Source organism: Anarrhichthys ocellatus, unplaced genomic scaffold (genome assembly GCF_004355925.1).
Source record: "Anarrhichthys ocellatus isolate YVR2014 unplaced genomic scaffold, GSC_Weel_1.0 scaffold104, whole genome shotgun sequence".
NCBI classification, from domain to species: Eukaryota; Metazoa; Chordata; class Actinopteri; order Perciformes; family Anarhichadidae; genus Anarrhichthys; species Anarrhichthys ocellatus.
This window is the reverse complement of record NW_022280134.1, coordinates 541,271-557,498: the sequence shown is the minus strand read 5'-3', so window position 1 is coordinate 557,498 and position 16,228 is coordinate 541,271. Positions and strand designations below refer to the sequence as shown.

The following is a 16,228-nucleotide window of genomic DNA, read 5'->3' as shown; positions in this document are numbered from 1 at the left end:
AACATCGTTTTAATTTAGTTTAGAAACTTTCTAATTTAAATGTAGCTTTTTGGTGAGACCGTATTTAATAGATGTAGGCTACACCTGCTGTTATTATTATTCTAATAAACTAAATTCTGTATTTGTCTTTGGTAAAGAAAAGAAATCCACCTAAAGCTCTTTTTAGACTTACATTAAAGCTGACTTGATTTTTTTATTTACCTTGTCTATATATTATTTAATGAGGTTTGGTAAAATAACGTTGGTACTTGTCTTTTCAAATCGTAAGGCTTTTATTAAAAGCTGGTGATTTGAATTATTGTTCTGATGAAAATAATCTGTTGGTGAAGTCATTTACACAGAAACCTGCAAATATGCCTTTTATTTTTAAACATATTGTGTTCCCAAACATTTAAAATGTATGCCAGTGATGATGAAGTTATTAATAATTATCAAAACTTCATAAACTGATTCAGAGTTACATTTTTTATGTAGATGTGAAAGTCATCAGTTTGGCTCTTTGCATGAAGAAGTTCTCGATATAACTAAGACGAAAGCAATAATAAAATACTGTAATAAAAACACAAATATGCATACATAATATATAAATATACAACAATTAATTATACGTAGATGTGACTGTGAAAACAAAATGGACGTGAAGGATTCCATCGTTGCTAGGTTACATCTCAGCGCTACATAAATATCAGATGATCATTTAAACATAAACAACGCCTCAGACCGTCAAGAACAGTGTTTTTTCAACTTTCTCTCGACGATTTGTTGCAAAGTTTTGCTTCTACAGACGATTTGTTACATCCCGACATCAACTACAGACTCACAGAGACTGACTGAAGAGATACAACTGACTTCCACCATGGAAAATGTGAAATTTAAACACTGAGTGGTTTTTAGTGTTTAAGCGTTTAAGCTAACGTTTTAAGCTAGCTAAGCTAACGTTTAGCTAGCTTAAAAGATAACTTTTATCAAATACACTTCAAATCGGCTCTGCCATGAACACTCCCTCACTGAAACAAAAAAACTAATTCATATTATCATTAATATGATTCATATCATCATTATAAACATTGTAGACAGTGTTTTTCACTGTAATGATACAAACTGTTTGGCTAATGGATCAGGTAGACCACTGTACTGTACCGAATCAGTTCATCTAACTTAGTCATTATAAATACATTAAAATCACTGCCTGACTTATTATAATGTTTTATCATCATATCATTTATCATATTATGTCTTTTATCAAATAATTCTTATCACAAATTCATATCAACCAGCTCCAAGCTAACACATTGATATTGGATGTTTAAATATAGCCTATTAAAAGTAGGCTCTCAACTATAAAATGCTTGAACTTTTATATTTTTAATATATTATAATTATATTTTCCTACAGTATGGAAATACTATATATATATAAGGAGGGTCCTGCTTTGTTATCAGACCTCGAGGTTCTGTCTTGAGGAGGTTTTAACTCCTTCACTCTTTCAGTTTTATGAGAACATGCTAAATATTCCTGTAATCATGTTTTTAATCAGGCTACCAGCAAATCTGAAACCAGCTCTAATAAAGCACAGAAATCCACACTGTGTAAGAGTGTGAGGATCAGAGGTCAATAGGGGGAGTAGCTCATTGTAGCCCTGGGGCCTCCTGCTAACTTAATCTGGCCTCCATGAACTCTTTCAATGGACTGATAGGCTCATTATGTTTGTGACAATACATGTTATTATTCACTTTATCTATTGCCAGATGTTTCTTTGACTGTACTAGTGAAGCCTCATTCTAACATGAGTGTGTGTCGTTGCAGTGTGATGTTCCCGTCCACCTGCAGGACAACCAGAGAGGAAGGAGAGTCTCCGCTCGCAGACAGTGTCCATGCTGCAGGGACGACCAGGTGACACATTTAGATCCTAATTTTCAATATTGTGTGACCGATATTATGCGTTTTAAAATTTTAGTGTATAGCTTTCTTTTATATGATGATTTTAATGTAAAGTGTCTTTAAGAATCATGAAAAGCGCTCAATAAATAAAATGTATTATTATTATTATTAAATAAGTCACAGTGTAAACCCTCCAGAGAGTATTAGACAGGTTTTAGTTTGACATCCTCTCATGTGTCTCACCAGGTTCAGACTTTGACCCGCAAGCGCCGGCGCTCTGCTGCTACTGCAGACCGTCCCCAGAAGAGGAGGAGGAGGAGCTCCGTGGCCCGTCCTAAACCTGCTGAGACTCTTCCAAAGCCTCGGGCCACCATCCTGCCTGCAGACCTGCCGGTTGCCTCCAGCATGGCCCCCGGCCCCTGGCCCTCCTTGACTCCACTGTACCATGACGGCCCTCTAATCCACAACCGCTCTGACGAAGAGTACCAGCAACTCCACCACCAAGTTGTGGACAATATGCTGAGGTATGTTGTGTCAAAACTCTATCTGATGATTATCACATTTTCTAATCACTTTATTTTTTCACTCAATTTATTCCATGTATAAACTTTTTAATCTCATGTCTTCCTCTCCTCACAGGTTCAAGAACGGCCGTCTGCGTCCGCCAACCTTAAATCTGGGACGACGCATCAAACAGAAGCTCTGGAAGAGACTGGACCGTCCAATATTAAAAGAGACTGTAGACAAAGACGGACGGGTGCATGTGGACATCTCATACGGGGTCGGTGTTCATCCTCCACATTATTTTGTGGACACCTCGGAAGAACCAGAGATGTAAGACCAGGCAGGTGCCGCCTCCACCTACAGATTCTGGCCGACAGCTGAGGTCAAACCTCCACCTACAGCGGCGGAGGCGGCATGTGCAGGTTGCTGGCAGAGAATGAAGCTGGATGTTTGACCTAAGTTGTCGGACGGAATCTGCAGGTCAAACCTCCACCTTCAGCCTCTGCCAGCAACTTGCAGGTGCCGCTTCCGCCTGCAGATTCTGGCCGACAGCTGAGGTCAAACCTCCACCTTCAGCCTCTGCCAGCAACCTGCACGTGCCGCCTCCGCTGCTGTAGGTGGATGTTTGACCCCAGCTGTCGGCCAGAATCTGAAGGCGGAGGCAGCACATGCAGTTTGCTGGCGGAGACTGTAGGTGGAGGTTTGACTGCCCCTCATCCTGCTGACTGTCTTGTGCCTCGAAGGCAGGGGTCTTCAATGTTTGTCAGGCCAAGGACCCCCAAACTGATAGAGAGATGGAGCAGGGACCCCCGACTATATATATTGTATAAAATTGTGTTTCATATTAAACGGGCCTAGTGCCATGTATACCTCTTTATTGTGCATTCAATACTAAGCTATTCAAATAATACACAGGTTCATATATTCATGTTTTTATTTTAAACATGTGCAAGGTACAGTGTGTAGGGTGGCCGTGCCACTGCCATTTATAAACATAGCTTGTCAGCTGATACCAATGCCAATATCAACATTGTCTGTCAATTGCATGATAATCATGCACACAAGCTATTCAAAATGATGCCTATTAGTGCCACTGCCATGCATAAACATACCTGTTATCTTTCATACAATACTGAACTATTAAAATAATGGACAGATTCATGTTCAGAGAAAAAAAATTTATTATTATTTTTTTTTTAATTGTCTAATCAACCAAAGATTTCGCGGGCCCCCTGCAGTACCTCCTGTTGAAGACCTCTGCTCTAAGGGAAGCCTGTATCTACCAGTCACGTCACGTCTGGGTTCACTTGCAGTTCAACCGGCACAACCGACCTCTAAAGACAAACTTGACTGTTAAAAAAAATTCGACCAACTTCTCTAAATTGCCAGGGTGTGACCGTGGAGCTATTAATGTATACTTCACGAAAGATATTTTCAGAATTAGCCTTAAATTGATTACAAAAAAATATTGTATTGAGCGCAGGCATGAATTTAAAATGATACCAGTTTAGCAAATATCACTCTAAAAGTATAATAATGATTGTAATAATGATAATAATAATATACTGTTATAGTACTTTTAATAATAATAATAACTTCAGAGAGCACAGACCTCCACAAAGGTTGTATCCATAAGAGAAAAGAAATTACCTGACCGGTAGTTTTTTTTCTGTGATCCCGCTGACAAACAGACAAACAAACAAACCAGACTGAAAACATAACCTCCTTGGCGGAGGAAATTACGGAAATGAAACAGCAGATTTGAGGGGTTTGAGACACTAACACTGATCATCAGCACATGTGATTTTTGGATGTTGATGCAATTTTGTTTCCACCCTGCTGCCACAAGATGGCAACCTTGTCTTTGTCATGACACAAATAACTCCTAGAAACTGTACATCTAGATTCATACAATACAATGCACAAACTGTGCATCGGCTTGGCCCCTGAATGTGCTTGAATTTATATTTTTAGGCACAAATGTGATTCTAATTTCAAAACAATTGCAATACAATCAGAAAATGCAGGCAAAGTGAATAGGAACAAGAGTCACAATAACTCATAATAAGGTCAGATCGAAAACGCAAAGGTTAATGAGAATTCAAATCGGACACGATTCCAAAACTGTCAATTACTCTGCTTTTTTTACACCTGCAGTTTCAGTGGGCTGCAAAGAGAGAAGCTGGACAAACCATACCATCATCCAAATGTAGTCCAACAAAATTTGCTCACATCTTGATGTTTCATCATTTCTTACCACCAAAACATTCAACGCACTGTATAAGTACACCTTTGAGGTACGAGTACTGAAGATAAATAATGAATTTGACTATGAAATGTGATCTGCACACCGTGGAAAGAATCCTACGTATCCATCCAAGCGTCTGCATCCATCCATCTATTCCACATCATGACTGATAGGTATCCAAATCTATTTGTGTCCTCTGTGACTGCCCATGCTCCAAATATTATCTGTCAGCACTTATATGATCTGTCGTCGTTTCTTGGATGTCAGACTCGTGGCTTGCCGCAGTAAATTAAAGTTCACTATCCACATATTCTTCTCTGGGATTGATGAAATGATCCCGATATACACGCCACCACTTGCAAGTATTCTAAGAAGTTTGATTGTATAAAACAATCCTTATTATAAATAGTCAGGCGTGAAGGCCGGAACACTTAAGTCTCTTTGGTTAAAGACATGTTTCTCATTTATAGCAGAGCTGATGTGATGCTGTGGCTTTGTCTTTCGAAGTGAATCCAAGTGAATCTCATCATCCTGGACACAGTAAGTTATGCGGACTGGTTTGCAGACGACACAGCGGCGACCTGGCAGGAGAGGTCCGTGTTGACTAAAATAGTGTGAATCACTCCTGGGCCCCGAACAATCGGTGCTAATGCAATTCTCTTGCATTTCCTCTCATGGGCACAAATTGGATCAGCAGCTCGGAGATGTAAAAGCTAATGTGTTCGGACTGCTGGTGATTTCCACCAATGAACTCACCGTGAGCTCCAGCTCACTACTTGCATTACTCACACCACTTCCACTTCCCATTACGCCTTGTGTCATGTGCTTGCGAATGATCCGGCTCCAGGAGATGACCTCATGTGTGGGTGCGAGTGACTATGAACGTCGCTTTGGGTTGTTTTCAATTTTCCTGAGATTTACTTTGGTACAAGCTACGACACATAGCCTACTCAGTGGTCTAGGCTCCAGAGTGACACATCTAATTCTGCAGCACCTAAGGCCCACGAGGGTGTCTGCATTAAGTGTTTGACTTTGTTTGATATAGGGGGGAACGCTAGTTTTTACCATCCTACCATTTCCAAAAATAAATGCATTTATTAGTAGCCTAGTTGTTTACTTTTTCTTCATAGATAAACGGCTTTGTTCTGTGCACTGGAATTATATTGACACTGAGAGGACAGTTCCCAGGCATGATCATGGTGAGATGAATTGGCTCAAGGGCCACTGGTGAGTATAATTTGCTATTGGATCCCTTTCTGTCCACTGTCTGCACAATGTGTGCAGTTTTTTATGCTGGAATATTACTTGGCCTTCAGATTGGCTGTGTGGAAATTTGATTAAACATAAATTGTTTTTGGAATATGAAACATTGAAGCACAAACCTGAAATAATTAAGCTTTAAAACTAGATTTTGACACATGGAGCTTCTTCAAGAAGGGGCCTAGTCTTGGCCAATTGGTAAAACAAACCTTGGGTATGACAATAATAGGAGCTTGGATTTACTGAGAATAGTGGGATTATTGTAGTACTCTTTACTTTAATCTCTACAAAATAAAATGATTTTGGATTTTCTTCGTTCTGGAGTTCCCCTCACTCCCAACTTACTTACCTGGATGACATCAGACAGTGAGTCGATGGTCCGGCCTGGCCGTAACACCACTAGCATCGGTTCGCCTCTCCACGTTTCCAAGTAGCTGCTAGCGGAGAGCCCCATCCTCCTCTCTCGTTCATTGGTGACACGAGACGCCCATCATGCGGAGCCAGCTCCGGGGCATTCCCTATCCGCGTGCTCCGTCGGAAATGGCCGTCTTTTCCCTCTCCTCCATTGGACCGAGCCGCTGTCAGTCGGCTTCCCTCACGCTCGACGCCGTCCGCCTCTCCGCCTGCTGAGAGCGCCGTCATATTGGCTGCTACAAGCAGCAGCGACCACGGCAGAAAAGAAGACCCCCACCATGATGAAGAACAGGGTTTTCGCGGCGCTCAAAGAATAATTTAGCTTTTTAAATATTTTTATCAGTATTTAACTAACTCATTTTTAAATATTCGGGATGATACCATCAAGTGTCCGCGTACCTTTAGTGCTTCCATCCAACACCGTGGTCCGCAAAGGGGATGTATGGCTGACTTCTCTTAATAGCCATTTTTTGCAGACAAAGAGAGCTGTTGAATAGGGCTTTCAAAAGGCACACGGGTAAGATATGAATTCGAGAAACAAACTACTACTTGTCAGTCATGTAACATGTGTCTGCTAAACATCTGTAAGCAGCCCATTACCACTTTATTTAGTTGTGTATATTTTTGCGTTGCTTTTTTCCCAAGCTAACAACGCTAGCTGGCTGCTTAGCCAATGCTAACTAAACCGCTTGAAAATCCCATTCTAGGAGATGCTAACAGTTAGCAATTTTTGACAGCTCGTAAGCCTGAACCGCAAGTTAGCGAAGCCGTCTGCGTTTCGCGTTAAGATAGGGTATATCTGTTACCAACCAATAGAGGGCAGTTTGAAATATGTTTATGACAAATGTACTTCTGACTGAAAGCACCATGCCAACTTGGCAAATTTGACCCTAGCTAACGTTGTCTTCGCGGCTGTAGCTACATTTAGCGGTATGGCTGTGGATGGTTAAGTGGGGCCTCCAGAAACGTAAAGGCCTTCAAACCATTTCTATATACCAGCTATAATAACGGTAGAGCTCGTTAATTGTGTGTCTTGTGTTGACATTAAGTTGGTAGTATCTATAATATGTCAAGGTAGTAACGTTAAACGTTAGTATAATGCAACTTTACATCCACGTCAATCTGTATGAGAAAATCATATTCAAACGAATGCAGTGTTGGTAACGTTATTGTAGGGATGACTTCATGTAGTTAACATCACATTTAAAGAGTTTGTCTTACAATGCAAGTTAAGGTATGTTCTCCCAGTTCTTGTTACTGAACTAATGTGAGTTACTTATAGTTTTCTGTCTGACTTGAATGTTCGTTGGTTTACTACTGAGCCCAAACTACGAACAAAAGGACAGAATAATGATCATACAAACACTTGTATTGTTAATGCCAAATTGTTTTGTAGGAATATATTTTACTGTGCATGGTCTGTCTCTATTTGAAAAGTTTGTTTTTTGGCAAAGAAAATCATTTTGCACAGGAAATTTGCCGTATTATGTCCAATGAAAGTTTAAATATTTGCTGAGATTTTAATGATGGGAAGAATCGGTGTGATTTATCCGTCATTTACAGACTCCGGGTGGCTTTCCGGCATCCCACATATCTTTCAGAATGCAAAACGCTGCAAATATCTCATTAACTCTGGTCTGAGCAGAGAAGGCGTCCTCCCTTAATCTTGTCTTCTCTACAGCCCTCTCTTAGATCAGTGGGATCCCAGGAGAATGGGTGTGTTGGGCTGCCGGAGAGCAGAAGTAGCCTAGTTCTGTTTCAGGGTGGCTGTACATGGTTTGTGGACTGGATCGCACTGTTTGTGTGGCCGTTGTTAACAACGGCAACAGTAGTAGGGCGTTATATAGGGCGACAATAGTTTAAAATAATCAATCTTAGCTGAGCAGGGTTCATTCTCGGTGGATATATACAATATGATATGCCCTAGCGGTGTTTGGCCGGCTGTAGACATACATTTGAACTTCTAGTTTATAATGTTGCAGAAATGATTAGAGCAAGAATTAAACTTCATTATAACTTGCACCAAAAAAGTAAATGTAGTGAGAAATATGATTACTGCTATGCGTCTGTTTCGGATGACTCCAAGAGTTTTCTTTGACTTCTAATAAGACTGTAACCAAGCTAACAAGGACACGCTGCAGAGTTTTCCTCGCATTTGTAGTAATTCCCATGTATGTTAATGGTACACCTCCTAGCACTCTGTCTCTTTGCTTATCTTTTCAATCCTTGCCATTTATTATCAGTCAACAGTGAAGCCATCTAGATGTGCACAAGTGGACCTCGTTTATTATTGCTGATACATAATTGTTAAATTGTGGCAACAGTCATAAGAATGACATTGTGTTAAGCCTACCTGGGCACATTTAACTAAGGTTTACAGATCCTGGACCCTTTTAGCTGTGTGTCGTGGCCACTGGAACTTCCTTGTTTGTGAAGGTGAACTTGAAACGCTAGCTGAGGGATAACACACTCCAACCCGGGTGGAAAATCCAGCCTCTCAAGATGTAGCTGATATAATATTAGCTTCACAATTCTAGTTCATCTTTGAGGGAAGACCGTTGAACATGCAGTTTTCGTTCCTAGGTCAGTGTTTTCATGTTGGCAGTACGATTACAGAATCAAGGCAAATGCTGGCAAATTCTTTCAAGGAAGTGTCAATCATCACTCGCATTGTGTAGTGGCTAGAACCTTTGGACTGAACCTTTAAATTCATTTACAACTATTAAAGTCCTAGGGCAAAATAATAGTATAATTTAAATGTATTAATGCTCACATTTGAGATCAAATTTTGCATATTATCAAAACAACCGGACAATGAAATAATTTAACAACCCTGATGACCACGTACCTATCCTAAATAAGCGCTGAGGCTACCAGTTAGGACATGGTGTCATAGAAATAATGTACAAAAACAGGAGTAGTACAAACCTGTGTTTTCTAATAATGAATATTTGAACGTCAGTTTTGCACAATTTTGACGGTCCTAGCACTGAGATTTCAGATTGCAACCAGCTAAAAGTTTGCTCATTAGCTAAGTGTGTAGGAGAACTACAGTGGCCGATGTGTAAATGCCAATTACTTTATTTAGAGCCAGTGTTTGGTTTGTCCATTCTGGGCTACTGTACAAACATGTACACACTGTATGTTGATAGAAACAGCTCATTCTAAGGTAACGATAAAAAAAAGAGAATTTTCAGGTGATTTTAAACACTAAAGAATACACAATTATTATATTCCATTTCTGTCAATAGCTCCCCTTAAATGCTACACACTGTTGCTTTTAAGTCACATCTTGAATAACATTTACTTATTGATTTGCACGGCTGAGGTCCCGTGCACTGTGGATTCTTGCCATTACGTGAGGAATAATGGGAGCCTGTGCTGTGGGCACAGAGCCAGTTGTTTTCCATACAACAGGAAAGGCACAATATAAGGTGTCGCTTACCACGATGACGTGGTGCAGGTTTGACTTCAGCCAAACTTGTGTCGGCTCCTCTCACCTTCATCTAGCCCGTTCATGGACACTGCTGCTTTTACTATGCTCAATATAATATTTCTAATAAGTATATTATATAATTATTAATTTATAACAAAACCTGTCGTCAGTACTTCGGGGAGGTTGAAGGCTATCGTTCAAATGCATCAATTCATCAATGACCAATTAGCAATGATCATAAAAAGGAGATATGCCATGTGTTCAAGGATTTGTTAAAGCAGGAGTAGCAAGTCTTGTCATGTTGCTTCGTGTTTGGATATTTAAATCAGAAATGTAATTGTTTAATTGTGCATAGCAAGAAAATAGGCTGTCATTTTAATTGAGGCTTCAATATTAAAAACACACATTTTGTACATAATACATTTTTAATTATTGATTGTGAATACGACCAGTGCTTGATTAATATGTCTTTGCAAGTTGTATGACTAAAGCTCTGTGACAGGGTTTTGCGTGACGTTGCAGACCCGTCACTATGACACTACAAGTGATAGGAGATTCAAAATGTATGGAAAATCATCTGATATTTTTTTATGAGATGAAAATCAAATATATATGCATCAGAAATGATAATTTTGAGATCAAATCTAGTAGCAAATTAACTCCTAGCCACAGCTTGCAGCACTTAACACCAAACTGAAGTGTGTGTGTGCGCGAATGTGTGCGTGTGTGTGTGGGTGTGTGGCTGACATGACGTTGGCTTCATTGTTTATAGCAGAGATGACGTTTTTAAACACAGTTCTAAAACACTGGGACACAGAGGAGGTTCTAGCAGAGGGACGTCCGGCGGACTAAGCTAGCGATGCTTATTTATTAGCGCTTGCTAACGTGAAGCCAATAATCCAAAGAAGTTCCAACACTCACTCAGGCTTATTGTGCAGATATGCATGGAGCACAGAACAGGAGAGAAACCACACCAAATTAGTCATTTGGTGATGCAGCTTAACCGTGTGAATAAGATCATTTTTTCATAGCATTATGTTTATTACGTGCTGTTTTTTGTAGTTGAATGTAAACATCCAATGACTGTCAAGTGGAGAGATGTCATCTTTTGTGTATACAGAGCAGGTCAATAAAGGGGATGACACAGACGTCATGAGTTTGTTAATGATAGCCTCAGCAGATCAACTTAATCAGTCATGTGCTTAAAGACCAGTCTGGTTTCCTGTGCATCACAGAACCCGTGTCTCTCTAAGCTGACTGTGCACATCCATAATGTCTTAATGAACGTTGCACGGCAAACTTCCCTCTGTAGGCAGGGCGACAGGATGCACGGTAGTTGGATAGCTGCTTTTAGCCCAGAGGTAGATGCGTGTGTGTGGGGGGGGAGTGACCCGCTACAGAGGGTCCAACCTACTTTGTTGTGGGCCTTAACTTGGTAAATGGCACATGCAATTAATGCTGACAGGTTTAGGGATTTAAATATTCAGCAAAAACTCCCATAGTTGGAGTGCATGTTCTTATAACGTACTGTATCTTATTGATACGGTCATCATCTCATCAGTTACAATTGCATCAATTTCAATTTTCTTGGCTGATTGCAATGTTTTCAAAGAATTATAATTGACCGCATACACAACATTGTTGTAACTTTTTTCATGGAAACTTCAAAATGTAATTGTGTATTTTCATAATTAAACAATGACTATTAATTTTGTTCAAAATTGCACATACAGGCCAAATAAAATCCAATTGCAGTTTATCCCACTTTCTCCTCCATGTTTTACAGGCGCAACATATCTATCTAATGTAGTTTGGGCTGCATCAAAACTTCCACGCTGTGTGATGCCCCGGTCAGGGTTTTTTAATACGAGCTGTTAGCCAATCCGCACTGCCCAACCCACAAAACGTGCGTTAATCAACCATTTGAACCCGCAAAAAATGGAATGGGCTATAACAGACGATTGGCCGATGACTGTTCTTGGCTGATCAGCTGGTGACGGTGGCTAATCGGTCGGTGCATTTCTAGTTACAATTACTTCAAGTGATGAATGTCAAAACGCGTTGTTCTAATTCACTTTTAGGAAATGGCTAAAACATAAGTGTGAAGACTTGCAAGGCATGTGGTTTTGGATATTTTGCATTTTGGATATTTTGCATATTGATTATTCCGTTATCTAGCTGTTTGCTGCAGGGATTTTGGATTGGCAACACCAACTAGAAACGGTGTCTGAACTTGGAAATGAAACGTTGCGTTTTAGAATCATTCAGTGCTTCGTGCTTGGCAGACCACCTACCTGTGGCGACTTGGTTCTCTATAAAATTTGCACCTTTTGAACGCAGTTCGACGCTACTACTCCCAAATCCTTGTCAAATTCTAATAGAGCAATAAATCAACGGTATACGGGAGTGTGTATGTGCATGTACATCTGCCCTATCTGCTGCTGTTACAGGGAAAGTTCTTGGTCAGGTCTAGGCTGGCTCTGTAATACAGTACATACCAGCAGATCAGCTGTGAGCAGATCCTGGGTTCATTTATAGCTGTGGCCTTGTGTCCCTGCACGTCTGCCTGGCAACTCCTAACTCCGCTGTTCCAACTACTCAAGCTCAGCCACCTCTCAGACCCGTTATACTCTCGCCATGTCAAATTACTAGATACATAGTAGTCTGGGGAATTTCAATGTAGGACACTCTTTATGCAGCTTGTGCCTCGGTGTTAAATGTATGCGCCAATTGCTGTTGTGAGATTTTTCAAATTTTTGTCTCCTGTCATCTTCAGGTCCCGGGGACTCCTGTTGATGAAGAAAGTGGGCAACATGTGGAGCAACCTGAAGAGCAAATGCCAGACACTCTTTCACAACAACAGTTCAGGACCCAGTGAGAGCAGGGCTGAGGCCGATGCCGTCCACTGCGTGGTGGAGCTCGGACTAGGAGGCGGCTCAGGTGAGGCATCGGGAGCCTGCAGCCCATCACGGAGCCTCCTGCCAGTGCCGATGGCAACGGTGGGACGTCGCCACCATAACTGTGTGTCGGACATCCCTCAGATAGTGGAGATTACAATCGACAAGGACACTGAGGATGTGCGGGGGCGATCGGGGGGCGTACCCATGGCCCGGAGAGACTCCTATTCCCGTCATGCCCCATGGGGGGGCAAGAAAAAACACTCGTTTTCCAACAAAACCCAGAGCTCTCTGGAGGCAGATAGGCGGTCTGGGCGCCTCCGGGGGAGCGGGAATCGTAGGGACAGGCGTTACGGAGTCGGCTCCATCCAGGAGATGTGCGACTCTGTGTCCGGAGGACGCAGTCTGAACGCTCGGTCTCTGCGCCAGCGGCTCAGCGATACAGTAGGGCTGTGCTTACCGCTGCCCGCTCGCAGACGCTCTCGCTCGTCCAAGAACCCCGTCACCTCCAAACGGAAGATTCACCTGACGGAGCTCATGCTGGAGACCTGTCCCTTCCCGCCAGGCTCAGACCTCGCACACAAGTGGCACCTGATCAAGCAGCACACGGCACCGGTTAGCCCGCATTCCTCCACTGCCCTGCTGGACGCCTTTGACCCAGCCCACACATCTCCCGAGGACGAGGAGGAACGCCTGCGCGAGCGCCGCCGACTTAGTATCGAGGAAGGTGTGGACCCACCACCTAACGCACAGATCCACACCCTGGAGGCCTCAGTGCCGGGCTCCTCTCTCTACAAACTGGGACCAAAGATGGCTCCTAGCATAGGAGAGGCCTCAGGGGACGGCCGGGCCTCTGTGGCCGCTGGATCATCAGGGGCCTGCGGTCCAGTGTTGGGGGCTGCAGTGCCAGCCCAGGACTGTGATTCTGAGGAGGATTCGACCACCCTCTGTCTGCAGGCCCGGAGGCCCAAGCAGAGGCACGCCTCTGGGGACCTGAGCAGGCAGCAGCCGGGACCCTGGAAGGTTCACACTCAGATAGACTACATCCACTGCCTGGTGCCGGACCTACAGCAGATCACAGCTCTGCCCTGCTACTGGGGCGTGATGGACCGCTACGAGGCCGAGGCGCTGCTAGACGGACGGCCCGAGGGCACCTTCCTGCTGCGCGACTCGGCCCAGGAGGACTACCTCTTCTCTGTTAGCTTCCGCCGTTACAACCGCTCGCTGCACGCCCGCATCGAGCAGTGGAACCACAACTTCAGCTTCGATGCTCACGACCCTTGTGTTTTCCACTCTTCCACCGTCACAGGACTGCTGGAGCACTACAAGGACCCCAGCGCCTGCATGTTTTTTGAACCATTGCTCACGGCGCCTCTCCATCGGACCTTTCCCTTTGGCCTGCAGCACCTGGCACGAGCCGCCATCTGCCGCTGGACCACTTACGATGGTATAGGCTCTCTGCCGCTGCCCCCTGCCCTGCAGGACTTCCTCAAGGAGTATCACTATAAACAGAAAGTACGAGTTCGCTGGCTGGAGAGGGAACCGCCACTCAAGGTCAAATAGGGTGGGCTTCTTCATTGCCTGTACACACACTGCAGGAGGATTACAGAACTTAAAATAAAAAAAAAAAAATAAATTTTAAAAAAAAAATCCTCATTAGCCAATTAGATGCTATACTGACATGGCCCTCTTTCTGGCGAGGGATGGGATTTAAATGTAACAAGCTATACAAGATTCATTCTAATCTTTGTTTTAGTTAATACTTACATCACAGAAAATACATATGATTATATTCAGTATAACGCTGTCTGGCAAGCACATGTTTTTGTGTTGAACAGGTTGTTTTGACAGGGAGGGAAGGCACAAATATCAGTGCTTTGTGTCTTTTTTCACCTGCTTTGTGCTAAATGTCTGCCTGATCCCACAACATCACCCTGCCTGTAGATCTGCCTGCATGCCTCCCCGTATTCATCCCAAAATGCTATTTAGGCCCACATGGCTACATTGTACAGTTCACTTTGTGCTTTCTCTATTTTTTTCTATTTTTTCCCAAGAGGGTTTTAAGGTGTGTGTGTGTGTGTGTGTGTGTGTGTGTGTGGGTTGAGAGGGCATCTGGAGATGCTATTATTTTATTGCAGTCAGAGCTTGTCCCATGGATGGAGCTACATAAGGCACATTCTTTGCCATCTCTTTGCATGCACGAGCATCAGCTAAGCCAGGGACAGATTCTGAGAGGGTCCACAGAGTTCAGGACAGCACATCAGGGAAATGAAATGCTTTCTAAGGACTATAGATTAGTCCTTTTTAAAGAAAAAAAACGTAGTTCATCCTTAAGCAGTAATGGTGAATGATGAATCCGTCTACTGTGTCCTATTTAGTGAGCAAGCGGAACATGTCAACTTTATTTCCATTGTGCGTCATTGCTTTCAAAACAGAATGTTTTCTTACAATCTGTCCCTAACGATTCTTGCCGTAGTTGCGGTTGTCACAGCTGTCAGACAGTTCTTCATTGTGCATACATTCACACAGTTCATTTCTCCCCCAATGCAATTTACCTCCCAGGGTAACATTCTAGCAGTCCGGTGTCTTAAGTTTTACACCCGCGTCCTTCAGTTGGTATCTTTTGGTGGAATCTGCGTGTCCCAGTTCGATAGTTATCTTCACCAGACACTTGTAACACTGGTGCAGATTGCTTTGAACTTTGGTTAGTTACAGTGAGGAATGCTAACACGTCTTCTCAGAGGGACCGAGGGCACGCGTGACGAGCTGTAGGTGAAGCCAAAAATTCAAAATGCCAGTGTCCTTTTAAAAATGACTGTGAATCGATCTGCTTGAACTATTAAAGCTCGTTTGGAAACGGGCTGACTGCTCACCTCATGATACTTCAAAGACCAAACTACAACTCCCATGATTAGTTTTCTGTACCCTTTTCCACCTTAATTTATATTTCTTTCATGAAACGTGTTCAAATGTGTTTTTAAATGAAAATCACAGGAAAGAGGTGATGTACGTCTCAACCCCCAACACGTCCCCTCACAGTCCCTAGTTATAGCTCTGAGCACAGGCAACAATCAACTCTGGACAGGTCGGCATATCTCTGAGAGCTTCAGTTATGTACCCTGAATGATTTTCGCTGGGTTACTCGGGACAAAAACACCGCTGGCCAGCCGGTCATTTCTGTGTGTGTTCTCATTGTGAAGAGGAAATAAGTGTGACCGATGTGCCTTTTCAGAGAACCATATATCCTGTTACATAGCAATTAGTTGCTTCGTAGTCCAAAACCTTTAGCAGGAGGTGTTTTAAACTCGGTCCACTCGGAGGCCATCGAATGAGACTGGAGAGAATACCGGCTCACCTACTCATGGTGCATGCTGGAGGTTTTTGTAACGGATAACATTTCAGCGGTGCTACATCGGTTTGAGCGTTGACAGATTATTGAAATAAGTTGTACGTTAGTTACATCTCTTCTCGCTGACTAATGCATGCATTAGCCTCTCGCACATTATGGCCTGTAGTATTAGGTTGTTAGTGGGTCCAATGCCAGCCCTACTGTAGCATCTTTCAGTGGTCGACCAATCAACGTCCAGC

At 42.8% G+C, this 16,228-nt stretch overlaps 1 protein-coding gene across 1 annotated transcript; it reads left to right on the top strand.

The window, feature by feature from the left end:
* The first annotated feature begins 6,534 nt into the window (after nt 1-6,534).
* Nucleotides 6,535-14,439, top strand: socs5b (suppressor of cytokine signaling 5b). The gene is made up of 2 exons (XM_031876166.1): nt 6,535-6,824; nt 12,520-14,439. Exon 2 carries the CDS (start codon nt 12,539-12,541, stop codon nt 14,201-14,203), a length of 1,665 nt encoding a protein of 554 aa, XP_031732026.1. The 5' UTR covers nt 6,535-6,824; nt 12,520-12,538; the 3' UTR covers nt 14,204-14,439.
* Nucleotides 14,440-16,228: the final 1,789 nt, after the last annotated feature.

Coding starts and splice junctions, on each gene's coding strand:
- socs5b (XM_031876166.1), top strand. CDS start 12,539: ATGAAGAAAGTGGGCAACATGTGGAGCAACCTGAAGAGCAAATGCCAG.